Raw genomic sequence first — 9893 nt, forward strand, 5'->3', positions numbered from 1 at the left:
CCAGTGGAGCATGCTTTGTTCAATGCAAACAATTTCAGAGAAATCTGTCCCACCCCTCCAGCTGAAGACATGGCCCAGGTCATCCAAACACACACCACACAAAGAACTCTGGTTCTGACAACAATAAAAGCTGGTTCTCACTTAAGGTATTGCATTAATTTATTTTTATTCCTTTAAAAAGAAAGGAAATCCAAATACCTGATGGCTACAGACAGGTCAGTGCCATAAATGTACCGCAGAACAGGAGCCTGTCCTTGGACAGGTTGCATAGTCAGCAGCACTTCCTCCAAGGTGTTTGCATGATGTTTTAGGTCCTAAGGTGATTAATGATCCCATCTGTGCCCATGAGGAGTTCTTAATTATTAGCTGTACTTAACATTTTACCAGTGCCATACTGGTCCTTGTAGTATATATAGCCTTAAGACAACACTACCTCAGAAATAGCAAGTTATTCACAGTTTACTGATCTGGAAAAATAAAACCAAAAGGAATTGACTGTGATTGGAGGTAATGGAGCTGTGTGGAGCTGAGTGGCTGCAGTTGCTCTGCAAACCTCCCTGGTGCACTCACTTGGCATCACTTTGGTGAAGCATCACACAGTGCCTGTTCTCAGATAAATTCCAGCTCCTGCTGCTGGAGGCAGGTAGTGCTTAATCAGCCCTGGGGAGGACAAGGGAGTTCAGGAAGGGATTGCTTCAAGCAGTCTCAGCAGACAAATATATGGCCTGAGAGTTTGGTATTTACCCCCTTAGTAACAGAAGGCCTATAGAATGATTATTGAAAGGCAATGTTTCTACACTTCAATGTACAGGAGTACATTCACACACAATTTGCTGTGGAGGACCCAAAAAGCCCAACACAGGAGCACCATCCGTATGCACAACTGCCATGAACTGGTCCCTGTTACTCCTTGTACAGAATACCAACACTTGGCTACAGAGAAGGAGCAAACCCAACCCCACACTGGATGGAAGTTAATCTGACCAAACCAAAGAGACAAACAATTCACCTTTCTGCAGGCTTTTCTTAGGTCCCCTGCCCTGGATGATGCCAGTTCCAGCAGCTGTGCCCCAGCGTGGAGGGGAACCAAAGGTCTGCTACCCAGTGGCTTTCTAAGATAGTCTGGTTAAAAATAAATCAATTACACCAGTTGGGATGGATGTCTTAAAGAACTGACTCCTTTCCTTAGGCAGAAGCACTTGAGCTACATGGATTAGCTCATGCAAATGAATCCAGGATGAGGTTTAAGACATTCTTCACAAGCCACAGCAACTGCCAGAGGTGCTTAAGCAGACAATTCCCTGCAGAGTTTGCCATGGTCTGAAATCCTCTTTCGGGGCACCTCTACCACAAGCACTGCAGAGCTTTCAGCTCAAGAAATGCTACATATGCTGCTGGATCTTTGGTCCTTTTGTTCCCGGCGTTTCAGAAGTTCCCTTGTGGCCCGCCTCCTTATTCCGATTAAATACAGATCTCTGTCAAACAGCCCTGCAGCCAGGGGGATGCTGCAACAGGAACACAAGCCAGCAGGTCAGGGCATAAATATGTTCTTGTTTGCCCAGCATTTCCCTACTACTTCATACAACAAAGGCCACAAATCTGATTTTTACTTTCTTAAGGCATTCAGCGACTGCTGTGGGAGAAACAAGAGTTGTTCTTCCACAGCAACAAATTAAGGTTTTTCACAATACTTTAAAATGCTGGTTGTAAAAGGGAAATGTACTTTAAATTTTAGCATGAACTCACCTGCTTTCATATATAGAGTACTTTCTTAATGACTCCAAACTAAAACCCACTCATTTGAAAAGCTATACCAGGTTACTGCTAACTTGGTGTACTCACTGGTGTGGTTCATCTCAACAATTCTTACCTTGGTCTCTTCTAGAGAGGAAACCTGAGCAGCCCATCACACACTGCTATTTAATGGGTATTTAATATCCAGAAACAAAAATTCCCATTGTAATTGCGCTGCTGATCAAATACTTTGAGAAATCAGTTTTTTAGATATTCAGCTCTTGAAATCCCTGACCATGTTACTCACAAAAAAGAGAATAATACCAAACCAAATTTCCTAAGGAGTTCTACTAATACAACAGCCTACAACAGCCTACGTAGGACATTAAGAACCTGGAGGATCTCAAAATACTCCACTGACATCCAGCTGTGCTGAACTGCAGCCACCAATGGGGAGGGAAAGCAGAACTGATCCTAAACAGGGAAAAGGGAAGAGAAGAGGAAAGCTGCCCATGCTGATAGGGAAAACAAAGAGCTGCCTCTCAGATAAAACACAGATTTCTATTCAATTCCAGTGGGCTCTGTTTATCCCCCTCAGAAGGATTAAGAGACCTGGCAGCAAGGATTTCAGCTGTCAGGGCAAGGTTTAAGCTCTTAGTGCTCTGACCACCAGCATGCACTGGGTAAAACCCAAACAGGCTGCAGGGATAGACACAGGAGAATATCCTTGGGGTCACTGGAGCAATCATGGGCAATCATGTGGAGCTGCAGGAGGTACTCACTTGTCTCTGCCAGGCCTCACTTTCACACGAAACAAGGCAAACACAGGTCGGTGGTCCGAGGTTTTGATGACAGGACAAGAGGAGTATTTGACAGCCTGGATGTCATCCTTGTAGCGGCTGCGGAACACAACTCGGTCCTGGAGGCAGGGGGAGAGGGGACAGTGAGGGTGACCCCCTCTGCACATCACCACCCTGGAAAGCAGCACTGCTTCACAAGAGACAAATCCATTCACTCATCATGCTCCCCTTGGTGAAGTTAACGTGTCCTTGGATGGGGATCCATTCATTCATTGCCTGATCCCAACAGTTCTGTGCCAGCTCTAAGCACAGGGGAGAGCTGCTCACACAGGATGTGTGGCAGGGAAAATAAGGTTAACAGCCTGTGCCAAACTCTCCCTGTGCTCACAAATTCAACCATCCTCTCTTCCAGGAGTCCCAGCTGCCCTTAAGCAACAAATCTCAGCTCAACTGAATCCCCTTTGACTTCTGGAATCATCCCTTACCGTGTAGGAGGGAGTCCTTTGTTTGGAAGTGGTGTCATAGCTGTCCTTTCCTATGTCAAACTTGTAGGAAGGACGGAAATGGATAGCAGCCTCTTGGAATCCTTTGAAAATAGACCCTGCAAGGGAAGGGGAGAATGGCATGAACAAACTCCTCCTTCCTGAGAACTGGGCACTGTGTCTGCTAATGCTGGCTAGAAACAACAGCCGTGTACATCCAGAAAAACCGGGGCTTGGGCTCCAGAAAGGGAGCAAGTTCCAGTCCTGACATGGAGAGGATAAAGAATAGCCAGTGGCTGTTTAGTCAGTGGTCAGTTAAACAAAGAAGAACTGGTCCGTGCACTTCCCCTTTCACTGAAACTCCTGCTGCTTTGCAAATGCTGTTCAAATCTAAATTCCCTGGACACTGGGACAGAAAGATGCCCGGGTTATGGAGGAGTCAGATGAAACAGCAGCAAATGGCTTGGGAGGGTACATTAAACAGAACAAACTGATACAGCAAAAGGTCCCTTGACACACTGCCACTGTATTTGACAGCTGCTGACTCCCTTTAGGGAACTTAATCAAAGAAAGCAGGAATGGTCTCCAGGAAATGGGGACTGGGCTGACATTACTCCTGTGTGTAGGTATCCTTGTTTCTGGAGAGGAGGAGGATGAACAGCTGCCCCTTACCCCGACTCATCTCGCTGGTCAGCTGGTCATACACCAGGAGCTTGGACACGTCTGTGTCCGGGTTCTGGTTCAGGATGGAATCCACAGTCTCCCGATCCTTATTCAGCCGGAAGTTGAAGTCCCCAAACCAGAAAACTTCATCAAACCGAGTTGTGACATCACCTGCAAATTCACACCACAGGTGTTCAAGGGATGCTGCTGAATGTGTTCGAGGAACAGGAAGAAATTCTTTCTTTTCACTACCTGGAGATGTGATATTGAATATGTTTTCTACCTGTGATCACTACTGAGTATGGGAATTAACAACCCAGGAGAAAACAGAACAGAAATGTTAAAAACCATAGAAAAAGCTGAAAAGAGACCAAACTATCTATAGGACCTAACACCAGAGGGAACACAAAAAGCTAATGCTACACTGCAGATAAAGAGTATATTCAATTTCCTAGTAGAAGGACCTAATTATCTATCTAGGTATCAAGTTGTCAGCACAGTACTAGGAAACAATAATGGACTTTGGCAAACAATGCTTTGACCTGTGTACATGCAAAGTGACATAAGGTTTATTCTCTTAAATTTGAAATAATGTAACTCCTAATTGTTCTAGAAAACACCCAGAAAGTGAAACACATCTGTAATATTAATAATAATTAAACCAAAATTGTCATATTGCTAAAAAAATACATCATGTAAAAATTCCATTTTGAATTTTCTCTCTCCCATTTCAATTTTTTTCTCAAATTTCCAATTTCAAGAAAAAAAAAATCATGGGAGTAATAACCATCCTCAGACAAAAAGACCTGTAGTTTCTTTTTACACAGTCTCAAATTATCACTCTTCTTGTCTCTTCCCCAGTGCAGACTGAGAGATAATGCACAGCCTCTGCTGCCCTGGGCTCCCCCACCCTCGTGGTTTCACACTTACTAGAACTGGATCGATATGGATTTGTGTCCGGAACATTCTTGGGGAGTGTAAGGGCTTGAATGGTTTTATTGTAGTCCAGTTTCCTCTCATTCACTTTACTGTCCCCAGCTGCAAGACAGAAACCCCATTACTGCCAACAGTGAATGATTTTCATTCAATGATCATTTTTTGTTATACCAGGAGCTTCCAAAGGGTATCAGACATTTTCCACATGTAAAATGTGACACTCTGGTAGTGTCTGCACTGAATAATGATGGCAGAAAGTGTGGGAAAAGGGACACAATGGTGCAGAGTTAATTTCTGTTTCCATAAACACAGTTCTTTTGTAAGTTTGTTACCAAACAAACCTCCTCCCTTATCCTTCTCAGCTCAGCAATCCTGAGCTTTGGCTTCAGCCTGTCCTGCTTTTTCACCTCTGTACAGCTCCCTCCCTTCCTTCCTCAACCAGGACACTCGTAGCAAGATTGCAAATGTCTCACATGTGAAGTGGGAGGTGATGAAGAGAAAGGAGGTCCCAAAAAACGTGAAGCTGATTCCCAGAGCTCCCTTGGTTTTGATCTGAGACACGATTCGAGTTGTCACCGTAGCATACTCCACTTCTGGAAGGAGGAAAAGAAGATGCCGTTACTGAAGCGCTTCTGCCAGTGAGCAGGGAGGTTAGGAGAGGGAGAAAAGGGCAGGGCACAGGCTGGCAGCAGCGCCTTCAGCTCCCCACACACCTGAGCAGAACCAGATGAGGTCCCTGCGGATGAACACGGACATGTAGAGCACCCCGTGAGCAGCCGAGTGCAGCAGGACGTAGTGGGGGCCCAGCGTCTCCTGCAGGCGGATCTCCCACTCTCTTCTGCAGGAAAGAACAACAGCTGGATCACACAGACAGCACAGGAGACAACAACCAGGAGAGCACATCAGCCTTGTGCACACAGAGCAATCCCTCTCACACACAACATCAAGGCATAAGCAAAACATCCCTGCACTGAGCTAAGGGGTGGCTGCTGAGGTGCCACAGAAATCAGCAGAGCTTTGCCACCAGGATGAAATTCTGTACGCACAGAGAAGCTGTTCCAGCCCTGGGAGTGTCCAAGGCCAGGCTGGACAGGGCTTGGAGCACCCTGGTCTAGGGCAAGGTGTCCCTGCCCATGGCAGGGGGTGGCACTGGATGGGCTTTAATGTCCTTTCTAACCCAAACCATTCTGGGATTTTATGATTTAAAATCTCTGTCACTTTTTCCTCTAAATCCCATTTCCTCTGGTGCTCATGCAATAGAATTCAGTCTTGTTAAATGGGATGATTATTGAAAATATTAGGAATACAGTGGAGACTATTTCTAGTCTAATTCAAAGCAAAATGATTAGTTAACAATAAAAGAAGATGGTTCATTACATTGTTTTTGCTACCTGTCTGGACAGCCTTCTTGAACCCCAATGACATACATGTCCTGGGCAAAATCTGGATCTGTTGGCAATAAGAAGTCATCCAGATTCACTGGAAGTTCCTATTACACAAGAAATTTAAAACAAAAAGAAAGAAAAGAAAAGCAGTATTAGTTATGCAAATATTTATTAGAAAAATACCTTGTAATTTGACAAAGATGATTGTCAAGGAACATAGTCTTGAACAGAAGGACATCACCCCAGTCCTCTCAGTAGAGCTGGGGTGACTTTACTGCCAAAGGACCTGTGAAGTCCTCTGTGCACCTACCTTCTGCCCCTGCATGTTCCAGGTGGCCACAAAGATTCCCATATTCCGATTAGGGAAATATCTGCTGAGTTCTTCTGCTCCCATTAAGGCACCACTTGCCAGAAGGCTGCCTTCCAAATAGCTCCTGTGGACAGAAGACCCAAAAAAGAGCATTTAAGGAAAGGGCATGGCAGCTGGGATATTGCTGTGTAATGTTTGGATCTTGAAGTAATCAAGAATACACCTTTAAGAAGGAATTTAATATTTATAAATTGTTCTGCTTGCCTGAAGTTCCTTCCAAAGCCAGGACACAAGGGTGATGGTGAGGCTGATGCTGCTCAAGTTCTGTGATGAGAAGAATGAAGCCATCCAAAGTCTTCAACCCCACTAAACTCATCCAGATACAGAACAAAGAAATTGGTTTGATAACCTCAGGGTGCCCAGAGCAGCTGTGGCTGCCCCTGGATCCCTGGAAGTGTCCAAGGCCAGGCTGGACAGGGCTTGGAGCAGCCTGGGACAGTGGAAGGTGTCCCTGCCCATGGCAGGGGTGGCACTGGATGAGCTTTGAGGTCCCTTCCACCCAAACAATTCCATGATTCTGTGATCCCATTAAATTTGAGTACCTTGAAGCAGCTCAGTTTACTTCAAACATCAGAACAGCTCCACCATTCCCAGTGTTCTGGCATCAGGTTTCTTCTAACCAAAAACTCAAACTCACATCCTTCCTTCAATTCAGCTTCAAGAAAATAATTTATTGAGCCTGTGGTCTCAAAATATCCCCTTTGGGAAGGACAGATGCATCCCACAGCACCTGCCTCTCTGAAGGATATGATTACAGAGGTGAGGGACGCTGGCACAGGGACTGCACGTTGAATAAGCATTTTTAATCTTGCTTAAGCTCTGCAAAAAATGATGAGAGAATAATGTCAGGGAGTTCTGGGCAAGCCAGCACCGCCCGCCTGGCTCCAGCTGCTTTAGGGAGGAATGGGAAAGAAAACCCTCATGGCAAACAAGTAACAATCTATCTTTGGGGCTTTTTTACCAGCTAGTAACACTTTAATTTATCTCAGAATTCTTTCCCCTCTACTGCTGACTCCCACGCTTTGGATCAATGATTAGGTTTTTCCCTCCTGCAGAGGAGCTCCTGTGGGATACTGGAGTAGTTCCCAGCACATAATTTGATCCTGCCAGAAAGCAAACAAGTGCAACCTCTGCTCAGCACCTCACAGGACTGTGATGATGCTGCATGACAATCTCAATTTAAAATATCTGGTGTTATTTTTTTCTGTCATTTATCATTTTGGTTCAAGCCCAGTGTACTTTTAGATTTTTCTAAAAAACAGTTTTCCCAACTGCTGGCAAGCACAGCCGCCACTTCTTAATTCTCAAACGAGATTATGTTAATATTACAAGCAAACTGACAGCAAACCAGACTCAGATTTACGAAAATACTTAGCTAAAAGGAGCAAATGCAGAGTGTTTGTACTGATCTCTTCATCTTCCAACTCTCTTCACAGCGGGTTAAATAACAGAACGGCTTTTGAGCTCACAAGTTCCTCCCCCTGCCCAGTGGGATTCTCCTCCCTGCTGACACCCCAAAAGCAGGAGGAAAGCTGGGGGAGCCCTACCTGCTGCGAACGTCCTTGGCTCGGATGGGAGTGAGCACGCTGAAGGTGGATTTCATGGAGTCTGTGGAGCAATTGTCATAGAGCGTCCCATTGCCCTGCAGCCTGGAGTCGCTGAGGCTGCTGCTCACCCTCCCAAACTTGTGCTGAGAATAATGTCGGTAATCCAGGCAATCTGAGTCGATCCTATTAGCTGTCCTCAGTGAGTGGGAGGCCACGTTGAGCTCCATGGGGGGCAGGGGGCGGGCCGGCATGATTTGGGACAGCCGGGGTTTGCCCCCCGCGAACCCCTTCCCCCGCAGGAGCCCCCCAAAGGCACTGGAGATCTCGGAGGCTCGTTTGCCCAGGTCCGAGGCGCCTCCCCTGCTCTTCCCCCCGGGACTGGCTTCCAAGGCGTCTGGTGAACTGTGCAAGGAATCCTGCTGGCAGCAGGGATTGCAGGGGCTGGCCCTGCCCCTGGTGGGAGGGCTGGGGGACGCTTCCTGCAGGGAACCGTTGGAGGAGCTCGTCTCGTTGGGATCAGTCAGACTTTCCTGGCTCGTCCTAAATCGTCTCCACTTCCTCCAGCTCTTTTCATCCAGGGATGCAGCACGTTCCAGCCGGGGCTTCCGAGGGGGCCTTGGAGTGATCGATTTAATTTTCATATTAGCTTTGAGTTCTTCTGGCAGAAGCTTTAAGGTCTCACTTATGGGCGTGCCTATTTTCAGAGGTGCCCCATCGCCCCCAGCCTCCTTTTTGGCTGCTTTTCCAGCTTTTTTTGCCTGCAGGTCCTGTACTGCTCCACCCTCCATGCTCCGAGTAAGACACAGCCTTGAGTGCTGCGGAAATCCATTCGGAGTACTCATTGTCCCCCAGGTACCAGCTGTGGATGCTGCTCCAGGTGAAAAGTTCCTCAAAGCATACTTTCCTTCCCTTTATCACAGGGCTTTACTCAGCCAGCAAGACATGGGAACTGCAGACAGCTCAGCCTTTAGCTGGGAATGAAGGGCAGGTGAATGTGCAGGCAGAGGCATTGTCTGCAAAATTCCAAGACGTGGGGTACCTGGATTCCCCCAGGAGAAAGACGTAAGAAGGAAAAGTTATCGAGCTGTAAACTGTACTCCTCGATCAGAAAGCATCTCCTTGCAGGACCTCCCTCTAGCACAACTCACACCTTAACGTGACCTTGTTAGAAAATCACTGTTCTTTCCCGTTTTTTTACCCCGAAAGCAGAGCAAAGACCTCCTGTACGGCTGTGTACGCCCTTCTTTAAGGGAAGGCAGCGTGCCCTGTTAGCACGAAAGGGAATTTAAGCTGCACAGAAACCTCAGCTCGTTGTCCTTGCTGTACACAGGCGTCACCAGCACGACCAGCCCGCAGCACGGGCTGCCTGAGGCCAGGAAATTTCCAGCGATCCCACAGCCGGGAAATCGCTGCCGCCTTTTCCTGCCTTGCACCAACCCCGCTCACCGCCGCTGACACCGAGAAAATACCCCAGGGGTGGCTTTAGGGTGCGGGAACGGGCTTCGAGTGCATTTCTACACGGGGGAAGCACCTCGTCATTCTGCGGCTACCGCGGACCAGCCTCCCCCGGCCCTGGGAGGGCAACACGGGGGGTCTGAACGCAGCCCCGAGCGCGGGTTTGGCTCTGAGGGGCCGCCGCCCGCATCCCCCGGCCGGGCGGGCGGGACCCGGCCCCGGCCCTCACTCTCACAACGGCCGCGCCCCCCGCCCGCCGGGGCCGCCCCTTGCCCGCCGCTGCGGGCGGGACGCGGCCCGCGCCTCACCCGGTTCCTCACGGCTCCTCGCCGCTATCCGCGATCGCAGCGTCGGTGCCGGTGCCCGTTTCGGTGCCGGTCCCGGTGCGGCCGCCCCGGCCCGGCCGTGGCAACGGGGGAAGCGCTGGGGCGGGCCCGCCCCGCCCGCAGCGCCCCCCGGCGGCCGGAGGAGCGCCCGGCAGCGATCGCGGAAAGTCGCGGCCGTCGCGACACGGGACGAAG

The 9893-nt window shown here is 48.5% G+C and overlaps 1 protein-coding gene across 2 annotated transcripts; it reads right to left on the reverse strand.

The window, feature by feature from the left end:
- Nucleotides 1-141: 141 nt before the first annotated feature.
- INPP5E (inositol polyphosphate-5-phosphatase E) lies at nt 142-9800 on the reverse strand. 2 transcript variants are annotated; one of them, XM_053962451.1, is made up of 11 exons: nt 9681-9800; nt 7918-8956; nt 6311-6434; nt 6007-6104; nt 5329-5453; nt 5089-5208; nt 4610-4717; nt 3689-3850; nt 3020-3135; nt 2517-2653; nt 142-1505 (listed from the first exon to the last, which is right to left on the reverse strand). In XM_053962451.1, the coding sequence occupies exons 2-11, from the start codon at nt 8757-8759 to the stop codon at nt 1373-1375; spliced, it is 1965 nt and encodes a 654-aa protein (XP_053818426.1). In that variant the 5' UTR covers nt 8760-8956; nt 9681-9800; the 3' UTR covers nt 142-1372. The 2 variants fall into 2 exon arrangements, with proteins under 2 accessions (XP_053818426.1, XP_053818427.1); XM_053962452.1 differs by lacking the exon at nt 9681-9800 and adding an exon at nt 9449-9542.
- Between the last annotated feature and the right edge of the window lie 93 nt (nt 9801-9893).

Source organism: Vidua chalybeata, chromosome 21 (assembly GCF_026979565.1).
Source record: "Vidua chalybeata isolate OUT-0048 chromosome 21, bVidCha1 merged haplotype, whole genome shotgun sequence".
NCBI lineage: Eukaryota > Metazoa > Chordata > Aves > Passeriformes > Viduidae > Vidua > Vidua chalybeata.